The sequence below is a fragment of the Elgaria multicarinata genome, chromosome 5 (genome assembly GCF_023053635.1).
Source record: "Elgaria multicarinata webbii isolate HBS135686 ecotype San Diego chromosome 5, rElgMul1.1.pri, whole genome shotgun sequence".
NCBI lineage: Eukaryota > Metazoa > Chordata > Lepidosauria > Squamata > Anguidae > Elgaria > Elgaria multicarinata.
This window is the reverse complement of record NC_086175.1, coordinates 122,034,375-122,053,173: the sequence shown is the minus strand read 5'-3', so window position 1 is coordinate 122,053,173 and position 18,799 is coordinate 122,034,375. Positions and strand designations below refer to the sequence as shown.

Below are 18,799 nucleotides of genomic sequence, written 5' to 3'. Positions count from 1 at the left end.
ACCAGCGAAGCAGAAGCTGAGTTCTGACGACACACGCTAAGCAATTATTTCTGTAAACCGCCCAGAGAGCCCTGGCTATGGGAGCGGTATAAAAGTGTAATAAATAAATAAATAAATAAATAAAATTGTTTTCCATTTTTTTCCTATTACACACAGACACACACACGGTTGATCTGTCATCCAAACTCAGCCAGAGTGTCTACAGGCAGTACACAATCACGTCGTGTGTACAGTTGTAGAGAAAAGGGAATGTCAAGGTGTTATTTGTATGCATGCAGCACCTGCTGAAATCCCCCTTCATCACAACAGTTAAAGCTGCAGGAGCCCTGCCCTCTTGACCAGATACAAAGGTGCTGCATGCATACAAACAGCACTTGCTGAAATTCCCTTTTCAATACAATTGTTAGAGATACAGGAGCCTGGTCCTCCTTCCCATATGGTCACCCTATCTAAACCTGAGTTTGTCCTTATGTACACGGGTGCTCAGCGTCCACTCTACCCCCGCCCCTTTCGAGTCCCGACTTCTTCCGGAAAGACCCGAAGGCTTCATCGCGCCTTTAGCTGCCGCTAGAGGGCGTCAGAACTCCCCGCTCCCCACCCCAATGCCGTTGCTGTTCTAGCTTGTCCCTGCTCGGGCACCGTCGTTCTCCCGCGCATGCTCGGCACGGCTTGTCAGCCAGCAGCCCAAGCAGCGGCTGAGGAGGGAAAGCTGAGGCAAAGATGTCGGGGGTCCCGGCGGTGCGCATCAGCATCGAGTCCGCCTGCGAGAAGCATGTGCAGGAGGTGGGCCTGGACGGGAGCGAGACCTACCAGCAGCCGCTCTCCATGTCGCAGAACTTGGCCCGCCTGGCGCAGCGCATCGACTTCAGCCAGGGCAGCTCCGGCTCCGAAGAGGACGAGCCCAGCCAGGCCGGCGCCGGCCGAGACTGGGCCGGAGGAGGGGACGACGAAGAAGAGGAAGGTGAGGGTGAGGTGGGGGGCAGCGGCGGGGGGCGGCCCTGGTTCCCAAAGGGGGCTGTGGGAGGTGGTAGAATCCCGGAGAGGGGGAGGGGCGAAGCTAGCGTGGACTGTACCAGGACTGTTTGAATTGCAGGGGGAGTTAGAGTGGACTGTATTACTGCTGTTTGAATTGGGGAGGGCAGCTAGCGTGGACTGTATTACTACTGTTTGAATTGGGGAGGGCAGCTAGAGTGGACTGTACCAGTAGTGTTTGGATTGTAGGGGGAGTTAGAGTGGACTGTACCAGTAGTGGTTGGATTGTAGGGGGAATTAGAGTGGTCTGTACCAGTAGTGTTTGGATTGTAGGGGGAGTTAGAGTGGACTGTACCAGTAGTGGTTGGATTGTAGGGGGAATTAGAGTGGTCTGTACCAGTAGTGTTTGGATTGTAGGGGGAGTTAGAATGGACTGAACCAGTAGTGTTTGGATTGAGGAGGGCAGCTAGAGTGGACTGTACCAGTAGTGTTTGGATTTTAGGGGGAGTTAGAATGGACTGTACCAGTAGTGTTTGGATTGAGGAGGGCAGCTAGAGTGGACTGTACCAGTAGTGTTTGGATTTGAGGAGGGCAGCTAGCGTGGACTGTACCAGTAGTGTTTGGATTTGAGGAGGGCAGCTAGCGTGGACTGTACCAGTAGTGTTTGGATTGTAGGGGGAATTAGAGTGGACTGTACCAGTAGTGTTTGGATTGTAGGGGGAGTTAGAATGGACTGTACCAGTAGTGTTTGGATTGAGGAGGGCAGCTAGAGTGGACTGTACCAGTAGTGTTTGGATTGTAGGGGGAGTTAGAATGGACTGTACCAGTAGTGTTTGGATTGAGGAGGGCAGCTAGAGTGGACTGTACCAGTAGTGTTTGGATTTGAGGAGGGCAGCTAGCGTGGACTGTACCAGTAGTGTTTGGATTGTAGGGGGAATTAGAGTGGACTGTATTACTACTGTTTGAATTGAGGAGGGCAGCTAGAGTGGACTGTACCAGTAGTGTTTGGATTGGGGGAGGGCAGCTAGCGTGGACTATACCAGTAGTGTTTGAATTGTAGGGGGAGTTAGAGTGGACTGTATTACTACTGTTTGAATTGGGGAGGGCAGCTAGCGTGGACTGTACCAGTAGTATTTGGATTGTAGGGGGAGTTAGAGTGGACTGTACCAGTAGTGTTTGGATTGTAGGGGGAGTTAGAGTGGTCTGTACCAGTAGTGTTTGGATTGTAGGGGGAATTAGAGTGGACTGTACCAGTAGTGTTTGGATTGTAGGGGGAGTTAGAGTGGACTGTACCAGTAGTGTTTGGATTGTAGGGGGAATTAGAGTGGACTGTACCAGTAGTGTTTGGATTGTAGGGGGAGTTAGAATGGACTGTACCAGTAGTGTTTGGATTGAGGAGGGCAGCTAGAGTGGACTGTACCAGTAGTGTTTGGATTGTAGGGGGAGTTAGAATGGACTGTACCAGTAGTGTTTGGATTGTAGGGGGAGTTAAGAGTGGACTGTATTACTACTGTTTGAATTGAGGAGGGCAGCTAGAGTGGACTGTACCAGTAGTGTTTGGATTGGGGGAGGGCAGCTAGCGTGGACTATACCAGTAGTGTTTGAATTGTAGGGGGAGTTAGAGTGGACTGTATTACTACTGTTTGAATTGGGGAGGGCAGCTAGCGTGGACTGTACCAGTAGTATTTGGATTGTAGGGGGAGTTAGAGTGGACTGTACCAGTAGTGTTTGGATTGTAGGGGGAGTTAGAGTGGACTGTACCAGTAGTGTTTGGATTGTAGGGGGAGTTAGAGTGGACTGTTTTACTACTGTTTGAATTGGGGAGGGCAGCTAGAGTGGACTGTACCAGTAGTGTTTGGATTGGGGGAGGGCAGCTAGCGTTGACTGTACCAGTAGTGTTTGGATTGTAGGGGGAGTTAGAGTTGACTGTACCAGTAGTGCTTGAATGGTGGTGGTAGGGAGCTTGAGTGGATTGTGTTTGAATTTTAAGTGAAAGGTAGGGGACATGGGAACCTGCATAAACTGAGTCTGCTATTGGTCTTATTGCAGTAGGGGGGAGCTCGTGGCCTTACAGATGTTGTTGGACTATAATTAACTTAATTCACATTGATTTCATTGGGCCTACTCTAAATATGACTGAATCTGGATCCAACATCTTGAATTTCTCCTTCGTGTTCTCCAGGTTTGGTAAAGTTTCAGCCTTCTCTCTGGCCTTGGGATTCGGTGAGGAATAATCTAAGAAGTGCTTTGACCGAGATGTGTGTGCTCTATGACGTTCTCTGCATTGTCAAAGATAAAAAGTTTATGACTCTAGATCCAGTTGTGCAAGAGACACTTTCCCAAAAGCAGGTACCACACACTGTTTTTCCTTGTTCTGTTCAAACAACTCTTACAGTTATTGAAATATATTAACTTTTCCATTTTAATTAGATTAAATTTCCATTTGAAAATTTTGTTAACAGAGGGCATCTTTCTAAGACCGCTTTTTCATCTTAAAATGTAGGTGCGAAAGGAAGAAGGTAGTTGAACTAGGATATTTAACTAGGGTTATGGCAATAAACCATTGTGTATGCTAATCATGGCTAGGCATTGGCTGCGTTCACACACAGCACTGAGATTCAGGGGAATCCTGGCTTACTGTGAACAAACTGTATTTTAGTGCATGTAGCCTGTTCTCTTCTAGTGCGTGGGTAGGGAACCTGTGGCTCTCCAGATGTTGTTGGACCACAACTCCCATCATCCTTGACCATGCTTGCTGGGATTGATGGAAGTTAGAGCACAACAGCATCTTCAGGGCCACAAATTTCCCAACCGTACATTAGCGACAGCAGCTAAACAAACCAGAAGTCTTGACTTCTTGTTCCCTGTACAAGCAAGGAATTGTAAGCCTGGTTTGTAAAATGAACAACAAACCAACGATCCCTGTTTCAAGTGACATTCTGAACAAGCCACTTCTGGTTTCTTTAGGCATTTGCATGAGTGGAAGGAGCCAAGAGAGAGTTGAACAGTCTGTCTGCACCCGCATATGGCTCACTCACAGAAAGGAGGGATTCTCCCAAATGGCCTCCCCATTATGTCTATACTGAGGCATTGTTTTACTATCTAACCTACAGCCACCCACTCCATTTTCTTCATGGCAACCAGGTTGACATTACTAGGATAATAATGGAATTAAACATCAGTAGATAATTCTTTCTTTGGTTGCTCTACACAAAGATCCCAGTATTCCTGCTTTCACATCCAGATTGTAACCTATGGCCACAATTTATGACTCCTTTACTCTATACATCTATTTATGCCAGTGGGGCTACCCTGCTGAAAATAGATTGAATGTTGCATCTGACTTCCAAAATCCCCAGTCTCTAGACCAGTACCAGGCAGCATACAGCCTGCCATCTTGTTCAGAAATTCTGTAATGGAGCCCAATTAAGAGAACGGGATGTGTTGCCACCATTTGAATGCGTTCAAAGTGGCAATGTGAAACTTTTGCATCTTCTGCCGACAATGCTGTGTATGAAACCAGTGCTACGATACCCCACTTGCTCCCTCCTGCAAATTCTGCATATTTTTCAGCGTTTGGAAATGAAGCCTCCAGCATTGTTCAGGCGAAGACTGGATTGCCTCTTAAATGGGAGTTTAATTCAGCTTCATGGCTGGTATGAATTGTCCTCCTTTAAAAAAGGAAGTGGAAATTGACAACACCTGCTCTTAATTTCAAGCATAAATTGTTGGTTAGTCATGTTTTGGAAATCTTTCAGTGACTACCAATGCAGTCAGAAGATTTTTTTTTTTTGAACTGTGTATACCAGGGGTGGGCAAGTTGCAGCCCTCCAGTTATTTTGACTTATGACTCACATCCTTTACATTGGTTATGCTAACAAGGGCTAATGGGAGGCCAAAACATCTGGAGGCCACAACTTGCCCACCCCAAATGTAGATGGGCAAGATCACATTTAAGTAGATAGCCATTCTGAATTGTTTCTTCATTTCTAGAATCCCCAGGTATTACAGTTGTTCTCCAAGAAAAAGTCGTTAGCTGGAGCAGCCCAAATTCTTCTGAAAGGAGCGGAAAGATTATCAAAATCAGTCGCAGAAAGCCAGGAAAATAAGCGGCAGAGAGACTTCAACTCTGAATTGCTAAGACTGAGACAGCACTGGAAGCTAAGGAAAGTGGGAGACAAAATCCTTGGGGACTTGAGCTACAAGAGTGCAGGTATAGTAGCCGAAGGCTTGGTCTGATAGAGAGAGACGGGGAATGTCTGGACCTCCAGGTGTTGATGGACTGCAACTCTCATTATCCCTCACCATTGACTAATGCTGCCTAAGGCTGATAAAAATTGCAGTCCAACAACATCTCCAAGGGTGACAAGTCTCCCATCTCTGGTTTAAAAGTTCCCCGAATCTGATAATAGGCCTTTGTTCACCTGTTCTTCTTTACACATTTAGGGTGCAATCCTATGCAGGTTTAGACAGGAAAAAAAGTTCTGCAACTCCTAGCATTCCCCAGCTGGCACAGGTCTTAGGTCTTTGTCTCTCCTTCTCAGCTCATCTGACAAGCAAGGTGAGGAAGGGGAAAGATGAATGGTAATAGGCTAAGGAGCAGGCACCAATTGCCAACCCCTGGATTATGCCAATTACTCCTCATACTTGCTTAAACTTTGCTGTAGTTTGTTAGCTTTGAGCTGTTGTAGTGTATAGACAGTGCTGTGAATCAAGCGGTTTCCAATTCAGGTCTCGTCTTTGCCACAGACTCACTCAGTCTCTCAGCTTCTGCCACAGACTCACCTGGGCAAGCCACAGTCTCTCAGCTTCAGTCTGTGATATGGGAATAATAGGGACTGACCAGCTTTACAGGGCTGTTGTGAGGATTATTGAGAATGTATGTAAAGCACTTTGAACACCAAAAATATTATATAAATTTTATTTAATCATTATTCTAAGAACAACATTGTACCTTGTGCCTCTGTAGGCTAACTGAAGTTACTGTTTTAATGTAGCATGAGACTGATAGATTGTATTTTTTTCCCCTTTTAGGGTCTCTCTTTCCACATCATGGTACATTTGAGGTCATAAAAAACACAGACATTGACCTGGATAAAAAGATTCCCGAAGATTACTGTCCTCTAGATGTTCAAATCCCAAGTGATTTAGAGGGATCTGCCTATATCAAGGTTTATTATTATTTGATTTTGTGTCTTTTGTTGGAGTCTTTATGGAATACAAAATAACCCTGTTTTTGTTTTTTGAAAATCTAGGTATCTATTCAGAAACAAGCACCAGATATAGGGGATCTTGGTACAGTAAATCTGTTTAAAAGACCTCTTCTGAAATCAAAGCCAGGTATACTTATTTTTTGTCTTTGAATGTTATGTGTACTCATGAAAAATGGCTTGTTTTCTGAAGCACCAGCTGCTTTGGGAGCTGTGGGAATAAAAACCTGGGAAGTTTTGAATCCTAGTTCCTACAGGAATTCTACATCTGCATTCTTATTGTAAGCTATATCATGTGTGTGTGTTAAATATAGTTATTCTAATGCTGGAGTCTCCAACTATTCCCTTGGCACCCACCAGGCTCTCTGCCCCGCCTAATTTTTAATTTATTTTATTCATATTTTTAAAAATAACATTAACTGGGAGGCTGGCATAGTTCAGTGCTAAAGAACGCCCTCCAGTACTATCTTTAGGTTCAAGAGAGTGTTTTGGATTTCAAACACCGCCTCTGCTTTGCAGTGAAGTCTTTACAAATACAAAATCTATACCTGAAAATAAGGGTTTATTTTTTCTATGCATAGGCATTGTTTAGAACTGTCTACAACTTGAGTGTCTTTAGACACTCTTTTTTACTCAGTTTGGTTGCATAATGTGGTGGACATTACTTTAAACAGATCGGTTTCTTCCCTGATTTCTAGTGATTTATTTATTTATTTTTATTGCAGTTGTGATCTTTTTCTCTCCTATTCAGGAGCTCTGCATTGGCAAGCAAAGCTGGAGACTGCACAGAATGTCTTGCTATGCAAAGAGATCTTTGCCCAACTGTCTCGGGAAGCTGTGCAGATTAAATCTCAAATTCCTCACATAGTTGTGAAGAATCAAATAATTTCCCAGCCATTCCCAGGTAAGAATCCCAGGAAGAATTAACACGGGGGTTCCAGCAGATTACTTGCTTGAACTAGGAGAGGAAAGATATCAAAAATACACTGCGTTTCAGGTTTCATGACTCTTTGAGGCGCTGCTTTCTTGTAAGTGGTAAATAAATCTATGAATCTATTTAGAGCAGGAGTGTTGAACCTCTTTGAGCAAATGCCAAATTCAATTTCAGAGAAGCTCTCGACATCTACATTCCAGTGGCAGGAGGGGACAAAGGCAAAATGGGTAGGGTCAGGATATCAAAACCACCAGGGTAAAACCCCAAGTTCAAGTATAACCTGATGGGATCTGAGCTGGTGGTGACCGACCAAGAAAGAGATCTTGGCGTTGTGGTGGACAGCTCGATGAAAATGTCAACCCAGCATGCGGCCACTGTAAATCAGGCAAACTCCATGTTAGGCATAATTAGAAAAGGAATCAAGAATAAAACTGCCAGTATTATACTGCCTTTATACATGGATGGGAGGGTGCTGTGGCACCCATGTCCTGCTTGTCGGTCCCTGGTTGACAGCTGTTTGGCCCCTGTGTGAACAGAGTGCTGGACTAGATGGTCCCTTGGTCTGATCCAGCAGGGCTCTTCTTATGTTCTTATATTTGAGTTTGAAGCTCTTACTGCCAGTAATTAAGCATTAGGAGATGCACCCCAGCCTTTTAGAATGGAGTGGGGGGAAACATGCAGAAGTAGGTAAGCACCAAACAATGGTGTAACAGGGGAAGGAGCTGTGGCCATCTGGGAAACCCCTGAGGGACAAATTTGGCCCCCAAGTCTGCCAATTTGGCCCACGAGTCTGAGATTCAGCACCCCTGATTTTGAGGATAACCAAAGCAGTCTTCTGTAGTGGCTCAGAGACTATTTGCCTAGATCTAGGCCAAGTCATTAACCATTGTGAATGAATGACTAAATTTTATTATGGTCATTGACCAATACCAGAGTACATTTAACAGACAAACACTCTATACAAAATACGTGTGTTTTCATGGACTAATGTTTACCATCTAAATGTTAGAAATCAACAAGCAAATATAGGGCAAACGGCATGAAATAACTGAGATGGTGTGAAATTACACCAGTTGCTGGGGAACATGGGCAGGAGGGTGCTGTTGCACTCGTGTCCTGCCTTGTAATTTCCCCATCAACAGCTGGGTGAGCAGAATGCTGGGCTAGATGGACCTTCGTCTGATCCAGCGTGTTCTTACGAGTATTTGTTGTGTGTTGCTGTAGGAGGAAATGAAAGGAACCTCTCGTGCAAGCTCTGAGTCATTACTGACTCTTGGAGGGTTGCCAGCTTTCATTGATGTTTTCTTGGCAGGCCTTATAGTGGGGTGGTTTGCCGTTGCCTTCCCCGGCCGTTGTTACCTTTCCCCCAGTTAACTGGGTACTCATTTTACCGACCTCGGGAGGATGGAAGGCTGAGTCGACCCGAGCTGGCTGCCTGAAACCAGCTTCCTCTGGGATCGAACTCAGGCCGTGGGGAGAGTTTCAGCTGCAGAAACTGCTGCTTTAAGACTACGTTTTAAACGACTACGTCTTTTACGCCTGGAAAGCTCTTCCAGAACATTTGAGAACTACAAGTTCAATCGCAGCTTTTAAAGCTCAGCTAAAAACCTTTCTTTTTCCTAAAGCTTTTAAAACTTGATTTTGCTCTGACTTTATACTGTTAGTTTTACCCTACCCTGTGCCTGTTTGGTGCATTCTCTTCCCCTCCTTATTGTTTTATTATGATTTTATTGGAATGTAAGCCTATGCGGCAAGGTCTTGCTATTTACTGTTTTACTCTGTACAGCACCATGTACATTGATGGTGCTATATAAATAAATAAATAAATAATAATAATAATAATAATAATAATAATAATAATAATACGTGGAAAACTCAGCCATCTCTCTTCTCTCTGCCCCCTTTTCGTTTTGTAGGCTTGCAGCTATCTATTTCCTTGTGTCACTCTTCAGATGACAAGAAATCCCAAAGGTCTGCTTCTGAGAAACAAAGCCCAGAGGATCACCTTTATGTTCTGGAACATAATTTGCATCAACTGATCAGGGAGGTAATGTACTTTCCCGCTTTTTTCAGTGACATTTCAGCAGAACCTTGGAATTTTTGTGAACCACCCAGAGAGCTTTGGCTATCGGGCGGTATAAAAATGTAGTAAATAAATAAATAAATGTAACACTCGCGTTAAGAGCTGTGCGATTTTCGATAAATACGTTTCCTCTGTGATTCTTCCCCCCCCCCCCTGCAAAGGATGACACTATGTAGCTGGGCTATTTATTTATTTACGTTTATATACCGCCCCATAGCTGAAGCTCTCTGGCCAGTTTACAAGGGCTATGTTTGTTTCAGTATCTTATCCTGGGTACTGTGGTTCATATCTCTCAAAAATTAGGCTCTAGTGCAGCCTTCCTCAACCTGGGGTGCTCCAGATGTGTTGGACTGCATCTCCCAGAATGCCCCAGCCAGCTGGCTGGGGCATTCTGGGAGTTGTAGTCCAACACATCTGGAGCGCCCCAGGTTGAGGAAGGCTGCTCTAGTGCTTTCTATTAAAACACTAGCCAGGCAGAGAAAACAACAGGCACAATCCAGCAGGCATTGTGAATCCCAGGATCATTTTAGTGGTACTCGCATCTTCCTGCGAGGCTAATTGAAGCAGAGGGTGCAATGTTGAAGTGGTTGTTTGGGATTGGTGCACTCCGCACTTTAAAGGTAAATAGCGGCACAAATAATCATCACTTTCATTGTGTTGTGGGTTCTGCTTGTGCTGACAAAAGCTTTGGACTTTCAGCTTTTGATGGGTCTCTGAGAAGCATTTGTGTGGTGTAGATCTGCAAATGGGCTTCTTGTGACTCTGCCTCTTAACATGAGAGAATAATGTTCCCTATAGACTTGATCTTGGTGTGTGGCTGGAAACTGTCTCCCCACAGTAAAAAAAAAAAGTAATAATTAAAAATGCAAACGGATTATGCATATCAGAAACTCCAGGGGGCGCTTTTCTTCTGCGACACACGTCATGTGCGTGAATATCTGAAGCCCATGGGGACATTTCTCAGTCGTGTTCCAGAGGTAATGGAATGAAGGCACCAACCTCCAGGGGACAATGTTCTTTGGCTTCTCGTTCTTCCCAGATCTGCTTCCTCTGCAGCTGGGGACTGTCGCTTGCTTGTAGGCAACCTCTAGGTTGACGTAATTGAAATAGAACAGATACTGCTCTTCAGACCCAGCTTTCGTAATCCATATTCCCTGCCCTTGCTGTTATTCTTGAGGCTTAGAAGCCACAAGAGCAAATTTGCTTATTTAATCTCTAAAGCATCTGAAGATCCCCTTCTCCTGGAGCCAGAGTGAGGAACCTCTTTCAGTCCACGAGCTAAATTCAACTTCAGAGAAACTCTCAGGGCCACGTTTTAATGGTAGACAAAACCGAAGGCAAAGGGGATGAGGCCAAAAATGCAGGACACCCTCTCCTGTGCAGCATATTGTAATTTAAAGCACTTACTGCCAGTAGCTAAGTCTTAGGAGAGGCATTTCAGTATCTTAGAATGAGAGGCAAATGCGTAAAAGCCAGGAAACCACCAAACGATTGGTGAAAAGTGGGGGGAGGGTGTCCATCTGGGGACCCAGGAGGACCTAATTCGGCCCTTGGGCCTGAAGTTCCTCGCCTGTGCTCTGGAACTTTTGATTGTGAACCATAGGCTTGGAGGACCACTGTTCTGCTTCTGTATTTTGTTGCAGTCAAAATCAGTTGATCATGCTCAGGACAGCATCTAATGCTGTCACTAATGACGTTGCACTACACAAACCAACGCTAGCGCAACTGCATAAACCAACGCTAGGGCAACGTCGTTAGCGCTTGCTAGGCAAAGAGAAAAGCAGTGATGTGCTGCCAAATTTCATCAATAAATCATTGCTTTTTCCCTTTCCCTGACAAATATTGGATGCTTTCCTTAGGTTATAATTGTGCAGCGATTGTCTTTGTCGTTTCTGATTTGAGATTAGACTGGGCTCGTGTGTCCCTGGCTGCTTTTGACTGCTCTCTTTCCTACAGTTTCACAAGCAGACCCTGAGCTCCACTACGATGCCTCACCCAGCTAGCGCACCTTTTGGCCATAAGAGAATGAGACTGGCAGGACCTCAGGCCTTCGATAAAAATGAAATCAATTCCTTGCAACCAAACGAGGGGCTGCTGGAGAAGATTATAAAGCAAGCCAAACACATCTTTCTGAGACGCAGGTATGCAGTCACACCTTTGGAGATCGTTTTCTTTGGTTCCTCCCTATTCAGCCCTTGTTAGGCCTCATCCAGTTCTGGGCTCCACCATTCAAGAAGGACGCAGACAAGCTGGAGCATGTTCAGAGGAGGGCAACCAGGATGATCAGGGTTCTAGAAACAAAGCCCTATGAAGAGAGACTGAAAGAACTGGGCATGTTTAGCCTGGAGAAGAGAAGATTGAGGGGAGACATGAGAGCACTCTTCAAATACTTAAAAGGTTGTCATACAGAGGAGGGCCAGGATCTCTTCTCGATCCTCCCAGAGTGCAGGACACGGAATAACGGGCTCAAGTTACAGGAAGCCAGATTCCAGCTGGACATCAGAAAAAACTTCCTGACTGTTAGAGCAGTACGACAATGGATTCAGTTACCTAGGGAGGTTGTGGGCTCTCCCACACTAGAGGCCTTCAAGAGGCAGCTGGACAACCATCTGTCAGGGATGCTTAGGGTGGATTCCTGCACTGAGCAGGGGGTTGGACTCGATGGCCTTGTAGGAGCCTTCCAACTCTGCTATTCTATCATTCTAAATTAAAGTCTCTAGGTACTGTGCTTGTACAGCAGGTGATTACCGAAAGGCAGGAATGAGCAACCTCTTTTGGCCTGAGGGACTGGATTACAAAATTCACTGGCACGGGCGTAGTGAATGTTCACCCACCCTACGACCTCTACTGCAAGCCAGGGGTTGTGCTATGGGTGAAGGTTCAGTATACCCACACTAGGTGCTGGGTTCGGACGACATGGCAACCCAGAGCACAAGTACTTAGGGTCATCCCAATCACATGACAGGCCGCGAGGGTTGGTGAAACAAACAACTCTGCCTTGTTTCCCCGGCTGCTTTTCCAAACCTGGACTGTGATTCCCAAATGGTGAGTCGTGACCAGCTGCATTGTACAGAGAACTTGTTGGCAGTTGGGTTCCTGGACCCAGGGTGGCATAAATGAACGGAAAGGGAGAAGAAGTAAATTTGGGAATGGGTTCTAATTAAGGAGAGAATACAATTAGTGGGCCATGTTAAAATAAAAGTGTGTGAGTGGGGGCGAGGTCTAGATTTCCTGTTCAGAAAAATAGTGGCTGGAGTGTTGGATGTGGACCAGGGAGATCCAAGTACAAACCCCTCCGCTCAGGCACAAAGTTCACTTGATGACCTTGGGTCAGTAACCACCTCTTAACCTAGCTTACGACACAGGCTTTCTCTAGGGATAAAATGATTAAAATGATTGTACTCCACCCTGGATTTGAAGAAGGATGGGGGGGAAATAGAAGAAATAATAATAGAAGTATATATAAAGCATATATTTGTGCCATTATAAGTAAAATATTAATGGTTTAAGATCGGGGCGTGCACGCAAAATTGGGTAAGGCGGCCTACCCCTGATACCATTTGGTCCCCAGTGGGTACATTGGGAGGATGATCGTTGGGAGGATGATTGCATCCAGTTCTGGGCTCCGCAATTCAAGAAGGATGCAGACAAGCTGGAATGTGTTCAGAGGAGGGCAACCAGGATGATCAGGGGTCTGGAAACAAAGCCCTATGAAGAGAGACTGAAAGAAGTGGGCATGTTTAGCCTGAAGAAGAGAAGATTGAGGGGAGACATGATAGCACTCTTCAAATACTTAAAAGGTTGTCACACAGAGGAGTGCCAGGATCTCTTCTCGATCCTCCCAGAGTGCAGGACACGGAATAACGGGCTCCAGTTAAAGGAAGCCAGATTCCAGCTGGACATCAGGAAAAACTTCCTGACTGTTAGAGCAGTACAACAATGGAATCAGTTGCCTGGTGAGGTTGTGGGCTCTCCCACACTAGAGGCCTTCAAGAGGCAGCTGGACAACCATCTGTCAGGGATGCTTTAGGGTGGATTCCTGCATTGAGCAGGGGGTTGGACTCGATGGCCTTGTAGGCCCCTTCCAACTCTGCTATTCTATGATTCTATGATCTCAGCTGCCATGTGCCTTCTCCCATTGGGGCAGGTGAAGCCGCCGCAGCTGAACCAGCAGTTGGAGGAGTGCTCCTCTAGCTGCTGGCCCCGTTACAGTGGCTTCCCCAATGGGACATTGGTACCTGGGTGAGTTCCCCTTGTTATCTCTGATGAGTGGTTGGAGATAACAGCGGAGATTGCTCCAGGGGATGGGGCTTTGTGTGCCTTTTACTGATAGCTGCTTCTGTCTCTTTCCTTGGGGTGCTTCGCAACTCTTCCTTTGTTTTATGCCTTGCCATTTTGTATGGTACACAGTTGAAGATTATCAATAATATATGCTATCTTCATGAATGCATATAAAATATTGATTTGCAATATAAGCTTCATTTACAATTAGGCATCGAAGACGTTAGTAGCATTTATGACCTGTCTGTATTGTTGGTCTTAAATGTTACGATACCTGTTTATCTTTAGAGACATTTATGGTGTATGTAAATAACTCGATCAGACAGAACCTATTCATCTTTGATTTCCCCTCAGCAATATAGAAAGAGAGATGTTCATCAAACCTTCTGGGATTTTATTTTTATTATTCCAGAACAGCTCGGACCATCGACAGTCTCGCCAGCCGTATTGAAGACCCGCAAATTCAGGCCCATTGGTCAAACATCAATGATGTCTATGAATCGAGTGTCAAGGTCCTGATCACCTCTCAAGGTTACGAGCAGATATGCAAGTGAGTGTGAAATGGGGGAAACCATTTGTGCCTCGGCCCTTTAGTGGGTGAGATGGTTGGGATGTCTCAGTAAATTCCCAGTTGCCAGTTAGGATGGTTGTTTTCTGGTGTCTGCTAACTCAGAGGCCCAAATGCCTTTATGAAAAAGGAGGATGCTTTATTGGAGGAATTGCCTCTGCCCATACCATCCTGCCCACTCCTGAAAATCAGGAAGAGAGGCCATTCTTTGGGTCCCACCAGGGTGAAGGCATAGTTGATGGCAGCAAAAAATAGGGTCTTCTCAGTTGCTGCACCAGTATTGTGGAATTCCTTGTCCCAAGAGGATGGTCCCTGCTCTGACTCTTTCTCACTGGTTGGTAAAGACATTCCATCAGGCTTTTGCCTGCTGTTTGTATATAAAAGTTACGTTTTATCTGTGGTTTGCCTTTCTTGTACTTTTATTATTGTACTCGATGGCATTGTAATTTTAAATAGATTTTAAATGGCTGTAAGCAGTGCATTGGCGCTAGAAGGGTGGGATAGAAATCTCTCCATATATAAACGCTAAGGACAAATGCAAACTCTTAGTATTTGCTGTGCTATTTCCCTATGCAGGATTTGAATTAATGCTTTAAGGATCTCTGTGGTTAAAGGAATGGTTTTTGACCATGATAAATGGCTGTAACAAGCAAAGTCTGGCTTTGCCACCATCCCTCCACCCCTCCCTGCCTCTGTGAAACCCCACTTGTGCTGATACCATCTTGCTTTCCAAGGTCCATTCAGCTGCAACTGAATATCGGCGTTGAACAGATCAGGGTCGTACACAGAGATGGAAGAGTGATTACACTGTCCCATCAAGAACAAGAGCTACAAGATTTTCTTCTCTCGCAGGTAAAAACCAAGACCTTTCCCACCTTGTATGTACATTGCAGGATTGTGTGTATTTTAATGGAATTCCTGGGATTGCAGACTTTTATTTCATGCATTTTTCTCTTTGTGAAGGAGGATTTTGAAATTTGCAGTGCTAGTGACAAATCACAATAAAGAAAAGGGTGTGGGGAGGTAGCAACGGAAACCTATTTTCAATCCAAAGCTAGTAGTGTGTAAACAGCTTGTTTAGCCAGACTGATTGTTCATAACAGCAGAAAAGCAATGGTCACTTCGTACCTCTGAATGTGATTGCCTCCTGTCGTACATGGTTCAGTACTAGACGCTTTCTCAGAAGTGCTAGGAAGAGTTACATAGCAATCTTAACTTCAGTAAGTTGTCATAAATAATCATTTTATCATTTTTCACACCACCAACCAGACTCCTCCATCGCTAGGTTAACTTGAATTCTATAGGAAGTAGATGGAACTACTATAGATTAACTATAAGGTAACTACACTTGCAAGAGGAACTATTATCTTAGAATAGCTAATCAAGTCACTGCTCTGCATTTTGGGAGAAAAATCACAGGCAATCTAGCAGAGGTTAGGAAGAATAAACAGAACTGAAATACATGCCAGTCTTTTACTTTCCCCCCTTTATTTCAGATGTCGCAGCATCAAGTGCATGCAGTTCAGCAATTGGCCAAAGTTATGGGATGGCACGTGCTCAGTTTCAGCAACCATGTGGGGCTGGGTCCAGTCGAGAGTATTGGCAATGCGTCAGCCATAACGGTGGCATCTCCAAACGGGGACTACTCTATTTCAGGTACTGCATCAGAAGTTGAAACTCATTGTGGCTCTTCCAATATGTGAGCTGGAGAGAAACGAATTACCGTTTCGGGAACCAACAGAGTAAACATTGTATTGTTGCGCTCTGTCCTTTTAGAAAAAAGTAGTCAATTGAAAATATAAATTATTGGTATAGGAGTGAAAGAGAATCTTGTGATCAGCATGGTGTGAAAAAGAATGCCTGGAAAAAAGGAGGACAGGAATTATGGCTCCAGAGCATTGCACAGAACAATTTTATGCATTGCTCATAATACATAAAAATGCATAATGCTGTTGCACTGATGTCCTGCTTGTGGGTTTCCCATGGGCAGCTGGATGGCCACTGTGTGAACAGAATGCTGGACTAGATGGACCCTTGGTCTGATCCAGCAAGGCTCTTTTTGGCTTCTTACGTTCATAAATCCTACTGCATTGAGTGAAGCTGTCCCCAGGCGTATGTAGGACTGCAGTCTAGAAGACTCTTCAACGAATCATAGAATAGTAGAGTTGGAAGGGGCCTATATGGCCATTGAATCCACCCCCCTGCCCAATGTTGAATTCCACCTTAAAGCATACCTGACAGTTAGCTGTCCAGCTGCATCTTGAATGCCTCTAGTGTGGGAGAACCCACTACTTCCCTAGGTAATTGGTTCCATTGTCGAACTCCTCTAACAATCAGGAAGTTTTGTTCTGATGTCCAGCTGGAATCTGGCTTCCTGTAACTTGAGCGCATTATTCCGTGTCCTGCGCTCTGGGATGATTGAGAAGAGATCCTGGCCATCCTCTGTGTGACAACCTTTCAAGTCCTTGAAGAGTGCTATCATGTCTCCCCTCAGTCTTCTCTTCTGTTCAGCTTAGTTGCAGCTGGGTCCACCTACCAAGATGTCCCATGTTCCAGGGAAGCGGAACATAGGAAACTGTGTTATAGCTCAGTATTGCCTATTGACTGGCAGCTGATTTCCAGAGCTTCAGAAAGTGTCTTTCCTGGTCCTACATTGTGAGGCCAGGGATGGAAATGGGAACGTTCTGCCTGCAGAGTGTGTGTGCTCTGCCACTGCAGTGTTTTTAGGTGGAAGGGATGGATTGTGAGCCAGACATTGTGCACACTTTTCTGGCAAGGCTTTACTGCTGCAAGTGCAATGCCATGCCTGTGATGTATTTTGTCCTTTCAGTTGGCCAGGGTCCAAAGAACTCCCCGACGATTTCTGTGTGGCAAACGGGGCTTTGGTTTTGTTCCTTGAAGAGCAGTCTCCCATGCTATGCTGCTTCTAAACTTCGGGTGCTTTCTAAAACAATCTGTTAGACCAGCCTTCACCAACCTCATGCCCTCCAGAAGTGTTGGACTACAACTCCCAGCATGCCCCTGGTTGAGGAAGGCTGTGTTAAGATAGCATGTAGGTCTGCTATTCGAAGAAAAAAAATCTATCCCACTGGGCACAGGCAAGCCTTTGGGTGTGTCTTCAGTAGTTCTTAGGGTCCTGGTTATCGTTGCTGTCCTGCTTTGAATATGAAACGGGAGAAAGCACATGATTCCAAAACAAGAGGAAAATATTTCAGTAAGGACACAGTCTTCCCAACCATCTACATTGGGCAGTCAAAACGCGGCAGTAGACCGTGCTGTTCCTGTACCATTGAAGGCCGCAGCGGCAAGTCATTCACATTGACATATGTCTCTCTGTGCTTGTTTCCTTGCAGTACGCAACGGTCCAGAAAGCGGCAGCAAAATTATGGTGCAGTTCCCGCGGTGCCAGTGCAAAGATCTCCCCAAAAGCGACGTGCTGCAAGACAGCAAATGGAACTACCTTCGCGGTCCATTCAAAGAGGTTCAGTGGAACAAAATGGAAGGGCGGAACTTTGTCTACAAAATGGAACTCCTAATGGCAGCTTTGACCCCCTGCACCTAGGTTAAGCAGCATCCCAAGGACTGTTTTGGTACACGCCGAACACAAGGGAATCTGCACAAAAAACAACAGGCAAGCTTGGGAAAGTGTTTGGACTTGCATTACTGCACTCTGATATCCACTCCTGGATTGTTCCTACTAAGTGACATAACTAGTAAAACAATCTCCAGGAACTTGACTCTTTCCCTTAGATAATATTAAATGTCTTTAGTTCTGGATGCATTTTCTCCCACAACGTTCTTCTGAATATTGAATTAAATGATGCCATTTTTGAGATAATCTGTTGCCTTATTTGAGTCCCATGTTCTTGACAAGCGCTTTATTAAGAGCCTTTTATATATATACAAAGGATATCAAGTTTGTATCCACGTCTTACATAAGAGACTGCCTGGACTGCTTAATTATATTATTATTATTATTATTATTATTATTATTATTATTATTATTATTATTATTATTATTGCATTTATATGCCACCTTTTTTCCTCCAAGAAACCCAATCCTCCTCTCCATTTTATTATCCTCACAACAATAACCCTGTGAGGTAGGCTGGGCTGAGAGTCTGTGACTGGCGCAAAGTCACCCAGTGAGTTTCCATGGCTGAGTGGGGACTAGAACCCAGATCTCCCGACTCCCAGTCCAACACTTTAGCCACTACACTACACTGGCTCTTTAGAAAAGGACATTATGCCCAGGGTAGCAAGGGGAACCCAGAACACCAGCAGGGACATATAGGAAGGTCATGGGCCTTAACACAGTTCTTCTCCCTAGCTATACCTTTCTGGGGGGTGCTCAGGGGCACCCACAGCACCATAGTGGCTATTGAAACCGCTGCATAGGCTTGGACAATGCTTACACACACATGCTGGAGCTGAAAGACAGTAAAAAATAAATAGAGGAAACCCTCTTACAAGTTCTTTGGATCTTACTCAAAGGCTGCAACATTGAGTTTAGGAGCAGTTAAATTATTTGAATGGAACTGGACTGCATGAGATGCCTTAGCGCTAAAATGAGACTGCTGATGCTATTGAATGGTTCTAGCAATACATCCTCTTTAATAAGGATCAAAAGATTTTGAAAGTTCCTTTGTCAGTTTCACTTCTGAAACATTGGATAGCAGCCACAGCTTGGGACAGTTGGAGCACCAATGCACTAGGGCAGAGTTTTTAAAAATTCATAGACTACTGCCTCA

General features: G+C 45.0%; 1 protein-coding gene across 1 annotated transcript; it reads left to right on the top strand.

Annotated features, from left to right (window-relative positions):
• The first annotated feature begins 681 nt into the window (after positions 1 to 681).
• On the top strand, positions 682 to 17,886 carry MED17 (mediator complex subunit 17). The gene is made up of 12 exons (XM_063127136.1): positions 682 to 961; positions 3,155 to 3,321; positions 4,966 to 5,185; positions 6,007 to 6,143; positions 6,228 to 6,312; positions 6,934 to 7,086; positions 9,033 to 9,163; positions 11,156 to 11,340; positions 13,893 to 14,030; positions 14,783 to 14,900; positions 15,545 to 15,704; positions 17,402 to 17,886. The coding sequence occupies exons 1-12, from the start codon at positions 721 to 723 to the stop codon at positions 17,608 to 17,610; spliced, it is 1,944 nt and encodes a 647-aa protein (XP_062983206.1). The 5' UTR covers positions 682 to 720; the 3' UTR covers positions 17,611 to 17,886.
• Positions 17,887 to 18,799: the final 913 nt, after the last annotated feature.

What these genes read in the sequence shown, in the direction of transcription:
- MED17 (XM_063127136.1), top strand. Translation starts at nt 721, where the DNA reads ATGTCGGGGGTCCCGGCGGTGCGCATCAGCATCGAGTCCGCCTGCGAG. An exon ending in AATTTCCCAGCCATTCCCAG is followed by an intron (nt 7,087 to 9,032) that starts GTAAGAATCCCA and finishes TTCGTTTTGTAG; the next exon opens with GCTTGCAGCTATCTATTTCC. An exon ending in CACATCTTTCTGAGACGCAG is followed by an intron (nt 11,341 to 13,892) that starts GTATGCAGTCAC and finishes TTATTATTCCAG; the next exon opens with AACAGCTCGGACCATCGACA.